Here is a 22,027-nt window from a genome sequence, read left to right as displayed (position 1 = left end):
AGAAATGTTTTCCGCCTCCGGATGAAAATTGGAAGACACTTAAAAAAGAAACAACATGCTACCGGGTTTGAACACACAAACATATGATTGATAGAGTATCAACCCAAACCACTCAACCATTTTGTATGCCTTTGCAGACCTTCTTTTGGTTTTCGTGAAAGCAGTTTACTGTTCCATACTTGCTTTTGTTTATTCCGATACGACTATGAGTTCTCTGTGAATATTTGGACATCACAGCTCTTGTAATGTATAAAAATGTTTCTAGAATAAATCACATTCGATTTTACGTCCTAATAACATACACAAACCAAGTTGAATTCATGAAATGGTTGAGATTGGAGTGAGTATAAATGTTTTCATAGTTAGGAGTCTAGATATGCAAACCCGCTTAACCTGGGGATTTACTTCTGTGATATTTGGGACAATTACCCACCTCTCGGTAAATTGGATGTCCCGCAGCGACGATCCGCTGTGGCCCCACTTCCTTTTTGAAGATTATACTATCAGCGTTCCACCGGTGACAGAGATGTGACGAAACGTCAATGAACCACAAATTTACTCCCCCAAAATATGTTAAATCGCCTATATGCGATTAAAATTGGTTTTTAATTTTTAGTTCGAAAAAAAATTAATTTGAAAAATTTTAAATGTGGTTTACATCTTTAGTTCGAGACTTGTTTTTAAAAATTGGTTTAGTTCGAATTTTTTTTGAAATATTTTTTTTTTTGGTTCGAAAAATTTTGATTTAAAAATTTAGCTCGAAAAATTTTGTTTCAATTTTTTTGGTTCGAAAATATTTTTTCAAATTAAAGTGAGTCTAAAAACACTAAAAAAGTACGCCGGGGTGGGCACGAACCACCAACCTTATGATCAGAAAGCGCATGTTTTACCGACTTCGCCACCGAGGGGATGAAGAGGACGTCGCATGTAGATGGATAAATCGTTGAGATCTTTTCAATTTGGCCAATCGGAGTGCTCCATAATGTAAACAATCTGTAACTCAAGCCTTTGGCTTTTACAACCCAAGGAAAGCTGAAATAGTTTTGAAATAAGTAACCTTTGTATTAATGATGTCCATTATGGAAAAAAAATTAAACAAGGATATTTTCAATTTGAAAATTTTCCATATAAATTCCAACGAACTAAAGTTTTAAATTCATATAACAACTTTTAAAATTGAGAATATATTTATAACTACGAAACCTCAGGTTTTGGTATCTAACTTTTACAAAAACGTTGACACGTTTTTAGAAAAATGTTTCCTGGAAGAACACTGATTTCATTCTTTTAATTGTTGCCCTCAACACGATACCCAACTGCTCAAGTGGCCCGATGGGTTAAGAACATCAATAGATAACAGAAAGATTAACTACATTCTATCCACTAAAAATGTTCCAAAATATTGGTTAAGCAGTTAACTGGTTTGGGCACAGTTTAAGTTTCAAACCAAATGTGTCGGTTTAATTCAGAAACCAAATCATAATTGGTTCTGTTTGGTTTGAAACAGACATTTTTTGAACTTTTTGAGAATATTCTTTTATATTTTGAAACAAATCCCGAAGTATATGTAATGATTTCTTTTTAGATTAAGTAATTGTGGATCTGCTATTTCACTTTTGAACGAAATTACGAATCTCCATGTCTTTCTCTTAATAACTTGCTTTGGAAGAAAATGTTAATTGTCAATAGAAAATAAAACCATTTTTCGGTTCGGTTTGGTTTCGGTTAACCGTTTGAAACCAGTTTACATTACAAACCGAAACTACGGTTTACGATTCCTTTAACCGTCCAGGTCTAATAGCTGTGTAAAACTAAAAAATGTAATGATTATGGTCTCTCTCTAGGCCAGGGATGCCCAACGTTGTTTTGAATCAATCTGACCACTTGCCCAGTTGGGCATCATGTTGCGGGCCACAATTAAAAACATAAAAGCAGCGTCCTTCTAAAAATAACTTTTAAAAAACGTGCGAACCTTTTTGTAAAAGTTAGATACCAAAACCTGAGGTTTCGTAGTTATAAATATACTCTTAATTTTTAAAACGTTGTTAATATGAATTTAAAACATTACTCCATTTACATTTATATGGAAAAGTGGCAAATTTGAAAATATCCTTATTTTAACATTTATTATTCCCATAATGGACATTATTAATACAAATGTTATTTATTTCAAAACTATTTTAGTTTTTTCCTGGGTTATAAAAGCTAATACCCCATGCCATAAACGTAGCCAACACCTAGTGGCCCACTTGCCGGTAAATGTTGATAGTCGATATAGCGACACGTCGAAAGATTGGTGCCAGTTTGCAAGTGACGGCGTGGTTTCGTCGAGTCGACAGAGCATCAAAATTTTGAACAGAATTAAGATGGTGGAGGATTTTGTGTGTGTTGTGCGTGGTTGCATAACGACAGCAGGGACTGAATGTAGTTGATAAAATGAAATTAAATAAATCGATTACGTCTGCAGGTTCATAACCCACAATCATGACCAGTGTGCTAAAGGAGATGGACATTAATAATACTTAATGATTTTGGAAGGATTGGCGCAATGAGAATTTGCGAGAAAATGGGACCATCCCCGCAAAAAAAAAAAAAAAAAAAAAAAGAACAATTCTAGACTGCGCGGGAGAAACAGTATAAGTCAAAAAACAGGTTTTCAGGGCGCGATTTTTTTTACCATGCATAAGTATGAGTTACTTATACTAACAATACCAAGACTCGATTATTCAAGTAGACCCGGGTTCGATTCCCGGCGGGAGCTCATGTGGTTCGGATTCCACGTTAATCAGTAGGTCCACGTCTCATATAGCCTCGCTGCTGAACGGGACGTAAAACTCAAAGTCAATCAATCAATCGATTATTCAACTCACGTTTAGAATTGACTTGCAGCACCGGAGGTGGAGCATGAAACATAGATATCCAATTTTGACTTATCTCATTTTGGCCAATTTCCAACTTATACTATTTATCCCACGCAGTCTAGAATTAATACAATGTTCTTCATCACAAACTCACTTGGCCGTGGATTTAAAATGGGTCCCCTTGCCGTATAGGAGCATATTACCACTGAGTTACCACTTCAGTTTACAGAAACTGATGTGAAATATCGTAAGGTTAATGTATTTTAAATCTTCATTTAACAACCATCTATCACTCCAACCAGCGGGCAGTGGTGCAAAGAGCATGTGTACTCTCTTAAGCGACCGCTTCTTGCTTTAAATTGTGAAGCAAATATTGACAACAAGTATTCTAGAGAGTTCGAATATCAACTGATCAGTATTTGTCCCGCCCGCTTGTGACATATACGTGATTCGTTTCTCGGAATACGCCAAGTCGTGTAGAAGCAGAACTGAATAAGCTGTGTGATATACGTATATCAAGTGATGTGTCTCCTGAATATAGTTATGTCCTATGTGTATGTTAGGAGGTGTTTCATCCATTGTTTGTTTGAAATCTCCTGTAATAAGATAAACTGTGTTGTGTATCGAAAAAATGCGAAGTTCCCAAATTCGAATGAAATTCTCGACTGAGAGTATTAAAATGATTTATATCATTAATATTTTTTTATTTGATTTGATTGTTTAGTTTAGCCTCCCTTTCAGCAGTGAGGCTTAATGAGACGTGGACCTACAGTTTAAATTGGAAATCGAACCACATGAGCTCTCGCCGGGAATCGAACCCGGGTCCCCCACGCCAAGGCACGTATAAAAAAACTGCTTAGCCACGAAGGAGCTCATTAGTATTTTTATAAGTTTAACTGAAATAAACCAAACCCATGAAAAATTAAGAAAAATCAGTTCAGATTTATGGCCGGAGACAGTGAAAGCTTTACGGAAATTGCATAAAATTGCAATTTTACAAACTGCGATGCTGCATGTTTCTGACTAGTTTTACATGCTTATAGATATAGACTTGCTTAAGACCGTTATCGGAGAATAGTGTTTCAAATAGACATAGCTTACAATTAATCACCTCTTTATACTTAATTCTAAATAGTAAAAAGCACATGCTAGTGTGGCTGTAAGGAAATAACATGTTCAAGTTTAAATTCAAATATTTTCTTACGACATCCTGCCCACACTTACATTACTATCCTGTCTGTGTTTTGTATTGTAGCAATGTAATTGTAATTAAAGACACAAGGAAGTGGTATATCCTATTAGGGCTAAATGACCAATTTTCAACGAAACGATAGGTAGTTGCTTAATAAAACTTTTATTTTATATTTATTTTTAAATTGTTATTTGGCTTCAGGTTTGATATTATTCTTCTTGCTGGATAGCAAGTTTCCAATATGAAAGTTACAAAGAATGTTTCCTTTTTCAGGTTGGTTCCTTTCTTATTAACATGAAAGGTTAGATGTTTAAGTACTTGATCACTTTTAGAGATCAGAGCTCCTTTGTCCCGTACTCTATTCTTCAGAGTTGCTAGGATTGTAGGAACAATAGTTACGCTACTGATCTGGATCATAACCCTTTTAAAATCTTGGATTTGTTAAAGAAAATGTTAGACTTTTAAACAAGTAGCTAGTGCATCAGCACTATTTGCCCTAGGATCAGGTTCGTAAGCCATTTTCCTTAGAGCAAAGCACATTTTTAAATGGTACCTCGTGCATTTGTATACATGGAGTACACGGTAAGGGAAATTCAGGAGAATTTATCAAAGTTTCCCTCCATAATCCGTTTCTTTTTAAATTTTCTGTCCTCTGGAACTGCCTCGGATAAGAGTACACGACCCTAATGTCCCTTGAAAACTACTAGATACAGACAATAAATGTGCCAAATTTCATTCCGATATCCTCAATAGTTACGAGGAAAAAATATTTATGTCTGTCAATATACCAGGACCGCTTGAGACGGTACAACGCTTTATATATATAATAAATGTAGGGAAATTCTGCAAAATTATCTCGAATTTACCTTTCCGTATGTCATGCACACATGTGGATGACACCATTTAAAAGTGTGTTACATTTTGAAGAGAATGACGTACGAACCATGATCATAGGATAAATAGTAATGATGTAGTAGCTAGATGCCACCCTATTTAGAGACAATGTACTAAAGCCAAACATGAAATGACGTCCTAGCTCCTAGGGCAAGCGCAAGCCGATCGACGAGCATGATTTTAATTCATGCAGGTCTATATCAGTGTTCGTCGAACTAATGAAGCTTCTGAGCTACCTTACTGTTTTTAAATCCCACTGTAAGCTTCCAATCAAAAGAACTACCAACTTAAAAAAAAAAACTACAGTTGTTTATTTCCTATAAACTTACATTTCAAGGCTAGCCAATCGAGCGTTAACGCGATCTACCGAAAATGTCCCCGCGAGCTACTAGTAGCTCGCGAATGACGATTTGGCAATCACTGGTCTATATTATATTGGGATAGTTCTCTACAAGATAAAATAGTATCCAGAATATTCAGTGGGAACTTATAGAGGTCAGTGTAATAGAAAAATCTTTATTTTTTGTATTTTCTTTTTCAGTCTTGACTTCGGCCATATAGTAGTATTTAAAATGAAGTATTCGTAAATAATTCCCAAAAGTAACATATACATTAAACATACTTGCCAGAAACTTGTTTGGATTAAGCTCACTTCCAAAGCTCAAGAATTTCTTGAAAGATAAGGCTTTTTCATTAAATTGTCTGCAGAAAGTAAGAGAATCATAATAGGATTTCCTCTGGTAAAAGAATAATAGGAGTTCTTGTGTTAGAAGAAAGAAAAAATATTATTATTATTTAAAGACAAACCTCGAAGAGGAACTGGAAAATATTTACTTTATTCTCGTGTTATTTATTTATTTAAATCTCGAGGGAGATATTGTTACGCAGAGAAGAAATTGACCTTCCATAAAAAGAAGCATTCAAAACGAAAGTATTATCTAGCGTTCCTAAAAGCCTTTAACAAGGTTACGTGATTACAATAATATTTTCACGGCTAGTAACTCCCTGTTCGTCCTCGGAAATTAAAAGATGGTGATCTCCTACTTAAAACTCAAGGTTGTATCCAATCATTACCAAAGTAATGAATCATGGTTTTATTGTATTTTCCAATTAAAGGACAAAGACTTTATCATTGAAAGAACAACCAGAACGAGTAATAGAGAAAAAGTAGACCTCCTGTTATGATAACTTCCGGTCTGCTAATTTTTTAGTGTTGTCATTTCTCCGGATCAATTTGTTAGCTCGTATTTCTAGAGGTAATTGCTTCCACTCACTGTAGATTATTTGTTGTTGTGATGCTCTTCAAGCGTATCTTCTTAATTATCCGCAGTATTGTTTCGCGAGGAGTAAATAAATTAAGTGTATTTATCTAATATTAATTTAGATTCCGTTCCTTGCACAGTCCCAGAATTGTCAGTTAATACAAATATACAGCGTTAATTTGGATTATTATTCTTAGATTATATCTCAGTTTGTTGGATATTCTCGAACTGCAAGAAAAAGTGCTGAACCTTAAGGAGAATTAAGCATGTCTCAAAAATTGTCAGATAAAAAAAGATAAAACTATTATAAGCAATCCCTTAAATGTTGGAAATCGGTTTTCAATTTTAGTCTTGAGGTTCGAGAATTTGCAACTTTTTTCAACACATCACACCTTGCCTTATTAAACGATGACCGTTGCCAAAGGAACGAGCATCTCGTATGAATCTTTCTGTCTGGAGTCCACAACTTGTAGTTAATCTTCAGTGGCGTGCCTATCATGATTTATTTGGCAGTGATTACTTTCCGAACATTATCACTGGACTACCTACTTTACAGTTTACTCATTTGCCTCGTTACAATCTGTACCATGCAGACTGGTGGCAGTTTTATAGCAGTTTTACCTTTCTACTATACCCCCCGCTTTCCATTTATGAACAACTTTGAGGCTCGTCACGCAAGTGTGGTATCTGCTGCTAATGCCTAAACTCCATTGTTAGATTAGACTTCTTGAAAACGTACCGTTTCTTGGTGGTCGGAATAAATACGTCAAGCTATTCTTGCACGACGTTAAGCACTTTGTTGCGTTAATCATGGTCCTACTACTTTCATTTTGGCACAGTTTCGTCGCCTTCGTGCCAGAGTACACTACATGATTAAACCCAGAAAACGACGTAGCTGGTATAACTGTTTCCAGTTTAACTGCAGATAGTTCCATGAATGTGTTTGATACAAAGTTCGTCATTTTCAGAGTTATTCCACTTCCATCGACATTTCTATGCTCCTTGTGCAAGACAAACTGATCACTGACCAGCAGCGGATTGCCAATTAATTGGACCTGCATTTGGTTGCAGTTTCTAACTCGGCTAATTATTCGTCTGAATTCCTATACGTTAAAGCTCATTCAGAATGTAGACCTTTATATTTTACATCACCAAATAATGAAGATTATGATTTGCCTTTTCCTGCTGCTGAATTTATCGCTGCTCTCACTAGCACTAAATACAGGACCAGATTCCATACATTATGCTATGCTTCGCAATATTTCTGCCACTGGCAAACAGTGTGTTTAAGACCTCTATAATTGTATTTGGACTGAATGATCACTTTCTATTGCCTGAAGCGAACCTTCCTATCCTGAAACCTGGATAATCGGCTACGTCGAGCTTCAGTTATAGGTCAATCACATTAACCAGTTGCTTATACAAGTTATTGGAGAGAATGATTAATGCATGCCTAGTATGATATTTGGAAAATAACTCCTTGCTTTCAAATCTCCAATGTGTGAGAGTGTTGTACCATATTTCTTGGAGTGTTGATCGCATTGTCTTTCTACGACTGTATTTGATCTTCATCCGTTCAAGGTGGACTATGGATGCATTATTTATGGCTTCACCAGACCTATCGCATTACGCCTACTCAACACTGCCCATCATCTTAGCATACGTCTGGCGACTGGTACATTCCGTACCACTTCTATTCTCAGTTTGTATGTTGAAGAGCATGAGCCATCTTTAACTCAGTGCCGTCATCGACTAATGGTCTACTATTTTGCTAAGATAAAATCAATACCTCACCGTCCTTCATCTTTTGCGCTGAAAGCTGGCGATTGCTATCAACGTTATCAAGCAGGACCCAACGCTCTAGATCTTTTTGGAATTCGTACTCTGGAACTTTTGGATGACCTTGCAGTCGAAGTTCCCCCTTTATATCAGTTGGATTTTTTACTTTCATCCACATGGAAGATACTTCGTCCACTTATTTATTTTTATCTAACCCAATACAAGAAGCCAAGAAACAGCTCTCATGGATTTCAACCAGAGTTTTGCTCCCTCTTACAGCAGTTTCAAGACTTTACTCTCTTTTTTCTGATGGTTCCAAAGATACTGATTCTTCGGATGTCCTTTTCTTTTACAGCTACATGTATTTACGGTTTTAATTTACATGCTTTTTCTTCAGTATTCCACTGATGAACTGGTTGCAATTTTACAAACTTTACGTTATGTCTCTGCATGCCATATAAGCAGGATCTAAATCTGTTGCGACTCGCCAAGTGTTTTGAGTAGCCTCCTTGATTCCAAAGTAAACATCTTTTTGTCTAGCAAATCTAATGGATTATAACTAACCACTTAGGCCAACTAATGTTTTTTTAGTCTTAGTCCCATTTCTTAAAAATTTTACCGCACCCAAAAAACAAAGGAACTTTATTGGTGTAATTTTTAAAATTTTTCTTCAGTAGAATATAATGTGAAAAGATATAGAGTCTCTGTAAGCATGTAGGAAAGAAAACAAACAAAATTATATGACAGAAAATGTATTTAATTATGACTAAAAACTAGAAAATAAAATAAAATAAGAAAGGCATTTTTTTTAAAAAAAAAACATGCTTTTCTTTTTTAAAAAAGCGTACTAAATGGTGATTAAAATACAAATAGAATATAAAATTAAAATAATTACGTTGTCAAGAAAATTACTTTAAATAATCTATTTATGCATAAACAGAAAAGCACACGGAAGGATCTCATAAAAATCGATTTATTAAATTCTCAGTATTCATGTAACATTATACATAAGCTTATATCAACTTACATCAATAATAAAAAGAATGTTATTCTGTTATTTATAATATATGTTATTTATAATATATGAAGAATGTATTTTCCAGTATATTAAAATTCATGTCTATAAATTGTTTTATATATCAAAAATAAAATAAGGTCAATAGTATAATACTGCGTTAAATTACAATATACTAAAAGTTAATGTTTCATATATTATAAATTATATACAAATAAAAGTGTAAAATATAATGCAGAATAGTGTTCCCTACTATCAAATGCTATTTACGGTTACAGTATATTATAATATTGTGTACATATTATATAGTACGAATAAAAAACAAACATATTTTGATATTACATAAGTATTGAAAATTATAAATTGATTGTATTTGAGAGCGCTCCCTGCGATTTTCTTTTCAATCATGCATAAATATATGTTTTAAAATACATTTTTGACAGCAGCATTATTTTTTTGCTTTTATTACAATTTGTGCTTTTTTTACTTTATGGTACAATTTGTTTTACTTTTTAAGGAAAGCATATTTTTAAAAATGTATTTTTTATTTTACTTTTCTATATACCTAAGATAGCGATGTATTGAATATTCTGCACTTAATATATGACCATGGTGAGGGTTTGTCCTAGCGAGACTTAATCCCACGAGGTTATGTTTGACCAGACGAGACTTTGACCCCGAGGTATTGTCAACGTGAGATTTTAGTCAGACGAAATTATGTCCCGGGAAGTTTTGTCCGTATACCACATAACCAGTGGCAGTAATTCGTTCTTTGAAAGTACTATAATAATAGGACTAACGTAAGAATATAAAATTTCGGCCCACATCAATACAGAACCACTGCCATGTTTGACACTGAGAAGTAGTTTTTGGTTTCTTTCATACCATTTGCTGACAGAAGAAACACGTGTCTCAGATTTGCGTTATTATTACACACTTTGAGTTGCTGCCAAGCACAAATAACAATATTCACAAAGTTTGTTTTAATGAGCGTTGGCATTTTATGTGTCAAACGTGTATAATAATACACACTTCGGCAATTAAAAGAGAATGTATATTTGCTCCTAGAGCAATTTTTGGATGAAATTTGAACATGTTTTTCGTTCAGTCTAATAATTATGACAGACTATATATATTGTTCTACTAATATGTTTATTTTGATGCTTATTCTCTCCATTACAGGTGGATTAAGTATAAAGACCTTTTCTGTCAGTTCCTTGAAAGAAGAAGAAGGCATACACTTAAAATACCTATTGATCTTCTGGAAACTCCAAAGGCATTCCATAGGAAATATTCACTTAAGAAAGCTCAGAAGGTTTGTATGTAGCTTTAATTTGTGTTTCAGAGGTAAACTAACACCAAATATGAGTGTCAAATACGGCAGGTAAAGTCACTGGCAATGACGTCCGGTGGGGGTAGTGCTCCATTTGATCTGTTGCTCAACTCGTATACTGTTCATATCGACTTTGGATCTGTAATTGGAAACAAATAACAAAAACTGACCAAAGCACTAACTCTACCAGGAGCGTCTCTGGTTAGAGTACAGAGGGGCACGTAATCCCATGATTTTGCGTAGAAAAGGAAATAGATGAAGACTGAAAGTGCTTATGTGAAAGAAGTATATATATATATATATATATATATATATATATATATATATATATATATATATTTCAAAAAAGGAGGAATACATAAATGTTATATTTGTTATTAAGAAGAAGAATTATGTCATACATATATGAAAATCGTCTTCTGTGAAGAAATAGTCTTCTGAGTGGCGTGGTATAATGAAATTAAACAAGAGAAGTTAAGAAATGTTACAATTACTAGATAGTATTGAATCATATATGATAACAGCTTTTTCAAAAGAAAGTTGTTGAATGCGAATGGTAAGAAAAAACATAAATGTCGACACCACATAAACTTGTGGCTGACTGGGGTGAGATTCTCCTGAAAAATATATTCGAAGGTTGTCCGAGAGAGAGGAGTTAAGCCACAAAAGGATGAAAATACGTTTTTAACGAGTGAAACACAGCTTGAGATGATGGAAAAAATATATTGAGTTGTATGGAAAAGAATAAACTTTGTGTTTTGGGCATTGAAAAAGAAAACGAAATAAACGAAATCGCAATAAGTTGGCAATACTAAGGGACAAAATTAATAATATATTGGAAATGAATAATGAAAAGGTAGATACTATACTTACTGAGTATTTTAAGAATATAGGAGAAGAAGAAAAAAAGCAATATTTGAAATTTCTAATCAAATGACGAGAGAGTCGCCATAAAACTTCTTACAATGAGTTAATACTTCATCAGCTTAAAAAATCAAATTAAATATATGAGAATTATAGAACTACACTAGCGCAACCGCATTCAAGAATACCCAGTAGGATTCCAGGAAACTTATCCGAAGTTACTACACAATATGACGATGGTATGTGGTACTGTTCTCACATGGCACCTATAACACGTCTTGAACATGGTAAGATACTCGTCTTAACATAACGTATAATTACCAAAAGCGATCGCACAGCTGATCGGATGCGTAGCAAATCAGACACTGTATGACTTGTCTGTCCTGGGAGATCGTCATTCTCAGGTAGTCAGGCTCATCCCATTATGCCCCACACGTGTTTGATAAGGCTTATATCCGGAGACCTAGAAGGCTAGAGTAGAAGGAGTATACTGGGTAGAGCACGCTGGGTTCACCAGGCGGTATGCGGACGCGCGATATGCTACTGGAAGATGGGGTCCCGAAAAGCGTCTAAGTAAGGTAGGAGGACAGGTGTGATGACACCACGAATGCATAACAATACTAACCATATTCATTTGAATGAAGACCAGATACAAGTGGGGTCAGATGTCAGAAAGTGAAATGTGAGCCCTGTGTGACAAACAAGAACACACTTAAATTTCTCTCTCATCGGCAAGTTTATACACGCGCACAGAACCATCTCTATATCTAACACAGACAGTACTCTCATAGCTGAATACCACCATTTTCTATTCGCCTTGTCATCGCAGTTTCCCCCGATCAATGGTGAAGCATGCCGTGAAAAATTGTGTAGACATAACCCTACACACACACACACACACATATATATATATATATATATATATATATATATAATACTACAGGTTGGACTATTTATGGACTATTTATCTTGATGAGCTCTTGTATCTTTCAAACTAATGAGCAAAAAAAAAAAAAAAAAAAAAAACACTGAAATTTTGTACCATGCAAATTTCGGCAGGAAGATATTGTTTTTCATACTCTGTGATATTACAAGGTTAACAGTGTTGCCAACTCAACATAAAGTTGTATTTTGTCAAATGGGACAACGACAGGTTATTACACGTGTCAAATGTACATATAAAATGAAAACTTATAATACACAGTGTTTAAACCTAAGGACTCTATAATATCATAACATGGAAGAACAACAACTGCTGGAGGGTTCTACAACAATAACAACGAAAGTGACAGCGATGGAGTAATGTACCTCAAATGTAAGAGTACCTTAGTGTCGAGTACTACGGTCATCATATGGCATATTTCGAATAAGTAGAAACCAAAGATATTCCAAATTTGACTTTTTCAAAGGATTTTATTTCAAAAAGTGTTTAGATCAAATTCAATTGCATTAATGATTTCCAATAGACATAAAGGTCATAATGCTATTTACAGCAATATGATACTCAAACCATTCGGGAGATATGAAATAAAAATGTAAAATTTGATATATTGCTTCAAATGGCGTATTTGTGGGAATATTTTAAAACAAATTTTGATTCACTTTGCTTCTATAACATTACAACAATACTTTTCGTAGGTGTAATGACAAAAAGTTTCTGCGAATTACATAATTTTAAGCAGTGCTGCAAACTTGAACATTTCTTACTATATTTGCAGAATGGTTTTAAGATATCAAATTGCTGTAAACGATATTGTAATCTTCAGGTCTATTAAAAACAACCTGTGCAGTTGAATGAGGTACTTATACAAGCAGTTTTTCGAAATAAAGGCTTGTGTAAAAAAGTCAAATTTTCAATTCCTTGTTACTTTGTTCGTTTACATTCAAAATTCATCACAGTATTAGATACTAAAGTACTTTAGATGTGCATTGTCTCGTCTGCCTCACTTGCATTAGTACTGCTGTAGACACCACCAAAATTTGAATGATTGTGATACCGTAGCGTTCTTAGTTTGCAACAATAAATAATAAATGTAACATTTTAAGTTTTCGTTTAACATCTATATTTGAAATATGTAATAACCTGACGTAATGCCATTTGAAAAAATATAACTTATGTTGGGTTTGTAACACCGTTAATCTTGAAGTATCACAGAGTATGCCAAATAATGTCCCTATGCCAATATTTGAGCGGAACAAAATTGCAGTGCTTTTTTTCATTGATTTGAAAGTTAAAGAGCTTATCAAGATAAATTGTTCACCATATATATATATAATGTGTGTGTGTGTGTGTGTGTGTGTGTGTATGTCCATGTGCTCTCTATGTCTGTTCTTACAGAGGGTGTGGGGGAGTAATGAGCCTCATTTTTAGCAAATGTGGTACTATTCAGAAAACCTAAACTTTGCAGGAACAACATACTACATACATTAAAGTCAACTAGTTATGAAATTCTATACTTTATATTCGAAGAAAAGGAGTAAATATGTATACCAAAAAATATTGAGAACTTAAAAACAATATATATCTATGAATTATCAGGTATTATTAGCTACAGCCTCGTTACATAAGGTGAACCGGGTAACCACCTGAGGCCCCGCACTCCAGTACTGCTGCTCTGCATCAGTACTGCTCTTGATTGTTTAAAACATACATGGTCAAGTACATCATCGAATAAAATTACGAAATATACAAAATCCTAATCGATTACAGACTACCACATTATGTACCAGGAATAAGAGTATTTCCATTACTTCCTCAATCTACGTATATATTCAGTGTATTAGTGAGTCCCGTTGCCCTTCAATTTATCCTGTAGTGTACTTGCATATATTGAGAGTATTAAGTATTCTGCATGTTCTGAGACTAATAAGGTTTTAATTTCTTTGTTCCATAGATTCGAGCCTGGAAATGTTTATTCTACGTTTTTCGATCTTCAGTTTCCTCTTTTTACTCCTAATATTTTCTTCTGTTTTTTAAATGATCGATCAGTTGTGTTCCTCTTATTTCTACTCCTCCTTTTCTTCCATCTTTTTGCCTATGGCAGTATGAAGAACTCAATTTCTTTCCAAGATATGTCCAACCCAATTGACCTTCTAGGAAGAACGCTGGCTAAAAGCATCCTCTTTTCTCCTATCCGTTTTAAACACCTTCGTTTGTTATTCTTTCCGTGGGTAGATACATAGGGTTGCAAAATTCAAATCGTATTTTTTGATCAACCTTGCTCAAGAGACACCTTCCTGAAAACAATGATGGACTTACGTAAAATTAAAACGATAAGTTTATTTTCCAATATTAGTTCAGGTTGCTTTGGTGTAGAGACAGTTAAGGGGAAGAGAATCTCTTTCGCAAGCATTAAAGTTTTCTGATAATTATTTTATCATAAGCTAAAACAGCAATAATATAACAGGGATCGATACCTATGGGTTCCTGTACCACAAGTACAAGTATCAACGAAAAGAGAACATAAACATCGTGAGTCGGGATTCATGAGTTATTGGCATTGAATCAACACCGTATTCGTGATACATCCCTGTTTCCACGTCAGCAGAATCAGCTGATTGTTTCCTATATCGATTACCCAGTTTCACGGACAGAAGTTCGGGGAGCATTGGGTTAAGTATACTTGTGCCCATTTCACAATATGCTTATTGGAAAATTATATTCCTGCAACGAATAATCAGGCTCTTGGTAATATCTATTCCACTCCACACATTTATCTGAGAAGAATAATATCTTATGGCATTGCACTGTAACTGTAAACATAACATAACAAAACATAAACATAACAAAATATATACATGCACAGTATGAGAATACATTACCTGTAGAACAAGAATATTATCATGTAACATACACTATTACACTCTCATCATTGAATTATTTGGAATGATGATTAACACTCACTATATGGATATTTAATAGATATATTTTGAATTTTCAATTATCACAATCACATTTCAATAGCAAATTTTTTTTCCGAATGTAATAATTAGGCCCTTATTTCTTATTGAACAACGGAACATAGACGCGAAACGGCTTCGCTATTAGTTACGATTTGGAAAGTTTGTTCACCAGAAAACTGAAACACTAATCACTGTAAAAGAAATTATTTGTTTCCTATTGCCATTAAGAAAATAGAACTTCACCAAAATTTCTTCTTCGTTGATGGATTTTATCTTGATCACACATTGAATGAAAAGTAGGCTTAAGAGATTTATATCCTCCTTGGATACAAATTACGAAGCGGTATTGAAGACAATTATTTTCATAATTACTGATTAATTACTATTTTTCAACATTACCAATTTGTGAAATACATGTAGAACTGATTTCACTTTTCGTAATGAATTCGTCACGCAAAAATCACTAAATTATAATTTTGAGTGGGATGGATTATAAAGTTGTCTATCTTAAATAGCATCAGGAATCCCACTGCTCGCGCCAAACGAGCGTTATTCTCTTTACAGACAATGGGTGGTTAGGAATACACCTTTTAACAGACACATACACACACACACACAAAAAAGAAAAATCCTGTAAAGCAGCCATGTGCAGCAGTTATTGAAAACAGTGCTGGTCAGTTATTGAAAACAATAATTATTATAATATTTCTTTTTTACAAAACCTGTTAAGAGTGAACTGGAAATTTTCCATCGATCACAGTGCGAAACGTGGTAACGCCCTTAAGACAAGCATTTGGCAAGCGCAGGTAGTTGGGGGAAATTTCCCTCGGTATAAGGATTGCTAGATATAAAGTTCTAAATACATTATTCTGCTCCTCTCTAGTGAATAAATACAGTATTTTGGTTACCATTATAACAGTTGTTTTGTGTTATTGTGATGCAAATTACGATGAACATGTTCCATCATTTAATACTATAGATATACTATTCAATTGTCGTCGAAATGATATACCTACAGTGAGGCCCGCGACGCCATTTAGTGCTCTGTGATTGGCCCGCCCACTGTTTGAAGTTGCACACCCCTGCTGTAAAGCATTGTTCTAGATACTAATACATGGGTTTTTACGTTATCGACGGCATAATAAGGATAATTCCACAAGCACTAAATTGAACAGTAATAATTAATAAAAATGCGAATTATAAAATATAGTTCGTCACTTTACACTTTAGTCAGTACAGAGGGAAATGCCACACAGCACTGAATTTCATGCCAAATCTGGCTATACGAAAAGGTTTGTGGGCGTTACACACACAGATGCACTTTTCAGGAGAAAAATTTCGCAATGCTCTTCTGAGAATTGCGTCTGGCCAAGCACTGATTCCAGAAAATTGAGCTGTATATACGAGGGTTGTACAGAGAGCGTATAACGATAACGTTATAAAGCTATTAAAATCTATTCAGTAACTTGCAATACCGTAATAAGGAAAGTTTCTTTAAATGAGTTGCTAACCAACATTTTCGAAACAGCTTTCTCCGCTGGTATACTGGTTAGCGCATGTGCCTTTGATGTTCATGATCCCGGGTTCGATTCCCGTTCAGAGAACTTTAAAAAATTCAGAACATTATGGTGGTTCCGATTCCACCTTCATCTGTAGCTCCACGTCTTATATAGCCTCGTTGCTGAAAAGGACGCTAAATTTCAAAGAAAGTTTCGAAGCATTTTATATTGGCGATTTCGTAATACAATGTGATGTAAACACTCACTCACAGAGGTAAAAACTTGCCGTAATCACCTCACTTCTCCTTGTCACTCTTGCGAAATAAGCAATAGTGATAGAGTTGCCAATGCATCTGAAATTTCCACTATTTTTTTTCTTTTTATCTTCCTTGTGAATAAAGTCGTTCTTTAAAGGCCTGTTATAACAATTTAAAAGTTGTAGAGGGAGCTTGAAAGCTGATTAAAACTAAACTAAAAGAACAAGAAGAAGAAGTAGCGATGTCTCTGGCACTTACGAATGTAGGTTAAAATACTGGCAACCCTGTAATATATGTAGTGGCGAACATCTTTAGAGGGATTCTACACAACAATGATTGGACCTTCATTTCTTCCGTGACTAGTACTCCTACGGTTCTACAGGCTAATGCAAGGAATGTAGATCCAACTCAGGGCTAATGTGCAAGGTTCCGCTGGACATTGGGCGATAGATCTGCTTACATGGAAACAGGGTCTAGAAAAGGATCTAGTTTCAACTTAAAAAAGAAAGAGAAAACGGAAAAGAAATTATAGGAAATTTTAAATTACGAAAAGACCTAGACACATACAATACTAAAGGATAGACACTGTCTCCCATTAAACCTCTCCGCTCCTCCAAATACCAAATGAAACGTTTTTGGCGATAATCATGTGTCAGGAGTAATGGTGCGAAAGTAACATGTTAGTAGATCAATATTCAACAATCAATTGTTTGGTGTTTGTGAACTCATTGTGTTTAGTGTTCGAAGAACTATGGTGACTCTGATTGCATTGGTGGTCTCTGTCCTGTCAGTTAGGGCAGGTCGAATATTCTTCTTTTCAGGAGCACTTTCGTATGTTGCGAAGGCACTGACGAAAACTTCTCACACAAAGGGAAGGATTGTATACAGCATTCGTTGATTTAGAAAAAGCTTTCAAGTGCTTGAACTGGGTAATATGAAAGATGTTTGGGATAAAATGAAAGATCTGACTCCGTACAAACTCATATATAAACCCACCATTAAAAGTTTGAATTCAAGAAATGATAAAGAATAGATTTTAGAAAGAGGTGTGATTTTTTCCCCCTTTCAGTAACATTATGTATTATCTAGAAGAACTGCAAAGGAGAGTTTGATCAGGGAACAAGTTAGGGTTTGATAGGAACGAGAAAGGCTAAGGTATTTGCTATTCAAATGATATGACTGCCCTTGCGAATCTGAATCTGAAATTAATATGTCAAAGAAGGTAAAGAAAAAAATGTTCAAATAATTTGACATCAAAACAAATATGAAAAAGATTATTGCAGTGATAACTGACATGATTCAGGCTGTGGTAATTGTAGATATCTGAGCAAAGAAAGTAGAGCAGGTGGCTAGTTTTCTATATTTAGGTAGTATTATTAACGAAGGTATAAAATGTAAACGATAAAATAAAAAGCAAGTGCGAAATGGTAAAATATCTTTAAGATGATTATGATGAAAACTATGAAAAGCACACTATGTGGGTCACTGAATGAAGAGTACAAAAGGAGTTAATTACTGAGTATTGCATTGTATGTAGCAGAAATATGAACATTATGAAAAGATGACAAAATATATTGCGTTTGAGTTCTCCAAATATATATGATAATGGAAAAACGTAACTGATTGAAACGATAAACCAATAAATAGGTGTGAAATAATTAAGAAAGATGTTAGGACATTTTTGGAGAAGAAATTGTATTTTGTGTAATTTGATAGAAAGTACGATGGGAGAGAAACAAGGAAGATAGAAAAAAATAAAATAAATAGATAGTATTAATGGTATAATTCCTACATAAAGCCGAAATTTATGATGATAGGATATGGAAACTTGTAATGTTCATAGGGTATAAAAACTTGTAAATGCATATCAAGTGACCTACTAGTGATGAAAGAATATATTAATTAATTAATTATACTGTTAGAGGTAGAAACCCAATCCAGCTAGCTCAAGTAGCTTCCCATTTACTTTACGACTTTGATGTAAATTTAGCTGGGGTCTACAATCATTCTTTCTTCTAGTCGTCCCCCTCAATTTTTACATAACAGAGAAGCTCATGAACTCTACATCAGTAGTAACTAGTGCTAGAGTTTTGGTAATTTATCATTGTCTTCATAATATATCTGATGAAGGCAGTGATAAATTTCCGAACTGCATCACTATTAGTATAAAGTTAGTACGACATATTGTGTACCATGTGTGTAATCCAAAGAATGTACAAAATATTAATAGTCATTATTATTAACATGGAATTAGTTCTTTGGCAAGGGTTTTGTTATTTATTCAAAATTACCCAATTCACCATTTTCTTCCAGAGTGAAGGACATCTTAATTAGAATAAATATGCCTTACTTTGTTATTTGATGTTATTTGCAATTACTAAACACACAAACGTCAATAAAGTGATTCTGATAACATATTTGAAGAAGTGTTCTAAGTAGCCATCTGATATAAAAACATCTTTGACATCTGATATAAAAATACGTGATGTCTCTAATTTTATACCAGGTTTGTGTACCAGAACCGTGCCCAAAGGATCAGTCCCCCTGAAACTTCCAATTCTTTAGACAAATATATGTTCAAAACATGAGCACTCAAGAGATTCTCATAGCTTATTTCCTTGCAAGTAAAGAATAAAAAAAGAAAAAAATACATTTGGTTATGAGAAAAAATCGTGAACGTGATTTATTTTTTTTAGTATTTCCGGCCCATTGTTTCAGCGAGAATGCATTTTTTAAAACTTGGGCACTCTGTTATCTTGAAGGTTTCTATTCTTATTGACTTGATAATGATTTCTTACATTTCTGAAAAACAGGTGAATTTAGTCATTTTGTTATTGTGGACCTCTTGTCAACTTTCAGGACAACAAACAGTGACAATTCACTGGAAACAAATAGTTGTGATAGTGAGGAACAGGGGCGTCATTTAGGGGAGCAGGGAGGGGCATTTGCCCCCCCCCCTGAGTTTGAGATTTATAGAGATTTTATCAATAGAGTAGTAGTAAATTAGTGAAAAACGCGAAATTTTACTTATATCGAGGGGTTTTGCCCCCCAAGCAAAATCTGAAATGACGCTCCTGGTGAGGAATTACTTGAAGTGAATTTAATCTATCGTATGTAGTTTGAAAACAACGAGATTGAGTTTATATCAACATCAGAGTATATTTGATTGATTATAGAGATAGATTGGTATTGAGCAAATGACTTCACTTCCTTGGTGGCGAGAACTGCGAAGCATGACTTGATTAGCCAAGATAGTTATTTGAATCCTTAGTGCTCCAGTGGCATTTACTTCTACAGATAGTTCTGCACATTCACTTTGATTCACAACAAATTATTTACAGACAGAGAGGGCGAAGAAATTAACGTATTTTTCATATAACAGCAGGGTTTTTCATTGAAAATATGTGGAGACTACACATAACATCAGCACCACGACATTTACATTGTGCTTCAATGGGTGTATGCAACAAAATCTACTGATTTGGCACATGATAGAAAGCAAAGAAAAAGGAAGGAGAGTGATTTAGAGGAAATAAGTGATTTTAAAAATGAAACAAGTGCTAGTGATTTCCATATTGAAGTAATACGAGTATATGATGATTCTGATTCCAATTTAACATTTAGCCCTCCCTGCTTGTCTAGTGGCTCGCGCATGTGCCTTCGGTGCATGTGATACCAATGGAAGAGCACAAAAACTTAATTTCACAATAATTTATTTTAATTAATCATCCGTCTCCTTTAGCCTAAAGGACATAGCCGTGGGACGCTAGACTATAAAAATCATTTATTATTTTTCAATTTAACATTTTGATAATTGGTAGGTGGTGGAAAGTAGATTTCGTAACTTTAAAACATTGAAAAGTTGTAAAATTCTCTGAATTCTTTAGTTCTCGTTGAATAAATTCACCTTTGATTTTGAAGTTTAAAGAAGAGAAAATAAGTTATTTTCCATTGTCTTCTGCCAGTGGTGTACGCAGAATTTCGTCAAGGGAAGTTCAAGCACTCTATTTCATATCCTTTAGGAGAAGTGTGATTTTTGTGTATAATATATATATATATATATATATATATATATATATATATATATATATATATATATATTTCGATAATGTCTTGCTCGTGGGGAGTTTTAACTTCTAAATTCCCGTGCGTACGCCACATTTTCAACTAAATATACACAATTTTACATATTCCTACAGCGTAATAATATTTTTAAAGCATTAAAAATAAAAAACTTTATTTGATATCCTAACATTGTTTAAAAGCTTTACTTAACCCAATGTTTGGTTTGATTTTTAAAGAAAAAAATACTCTTAAGTGAAGGCAGAGAGAATAATGTTTAGTATGTGTTTGTTGAAGTATGGAATTTATCTGATTATATATATATATATATATATATATATATATATATATATATATATATATATATATAGATAGATAGATAGATAGATAGATAGATAGATAGATAGATTGATTGATTGATTGATTGATAAATGAATCTTCTATCAACTGAGTCTTCAATAAAAGTGATACCATATTTGTAAAAGCATGTATTAGTATGTCATTATATTTAATAATAAGCCATTTAAGATTATCTTTTGTATACTTGGTAGCTTAATATGCTCAAACTCTTATCTAATATATTCATCAAAACAGTCTACTGCTGAGGGAAGTGTCCAAGAAACCTTCTGGATTCAAAATTCGAATCCTAAATCTTTGCTTTTAAATAGCAATTAGAAGTGAAAAAAATATACATTACATGTAACATAGGTATGGAAAAACAATAATGTGATCTTATAATTTGGATTATATTCTAAATCCCCCATTATTTGGACATTGATTGCTACTGAAAAGATTTTTTTTTTTTTTTCAGGAAATAGATAATATTGAGCCCGGGTTTCTGCAGTTGTCATTCAAAGGTTTCCAGTTGAAAGCGAAGGGTACCCTCATCGAATATGGGAAGTTCTCCATGAAAAGTTATACTTGGAGAGGAACTGATGTTATTTTGAAAAGTATACATCAAGGAAATATTGACGAAGACGAGAAAGATGTACTAACAGAATTGTTAGTCAATGAAATAAAATGTTTGCTGTAAGTATTGTAAATTACTGTATCATTATCCATTAATATTTACAAATCCAATTTATTATATAAATGCGGTATGTAAA

The 22,027-nt window shown here is 34.0% G+C and overlaps 1 protein-coding gene across 3 annotated transcripts in view; it reads left to right on the top strand.

Moving 5' to 3' along the window:
* LOC145687742 (uncharacterized) overlaps window positions 1-22,027 on the top strand; it is a 356,205-nt gene that overhangs the window by 251,646 nt on the left and 82,532 nt on the right. For all 3 annotated transcript variants that reach the window (XM_081761191.1, XM_081761190.1, XM_081761189.1), the window contains exons 3-4: window positions 10,186-10,318; window positions 21,733-21,950. In XM_081761191.1, coding sequence (XP_081617317.1) covers window positions 10,186-10,318; window positions 21,733-21,950 — 351 coding nt within the window. The remainder of the gene's footprint in view (window positions 1-10,185; window positions 10,319-21,732; window positions 21,951-22,027) is intronic.

This window comes from Thermobia domestica, chromosome 6, assembly GCF_964235325.1.
Source record: "Thermobia domestica chromosome 6, izTheDome1.hap1.1, whole genome shotgun sequence".
In the NCBI taxonomy this organism is placed as follows: Eukaryota; Metazoa; Arthropoda; class Insecta; order Zygentoma; family Lepismatidae; genus Thermobia; species Thermobia domestica.
This window is presented reverse-complemented; position numbering and strand designations above follow the sequence as displayed.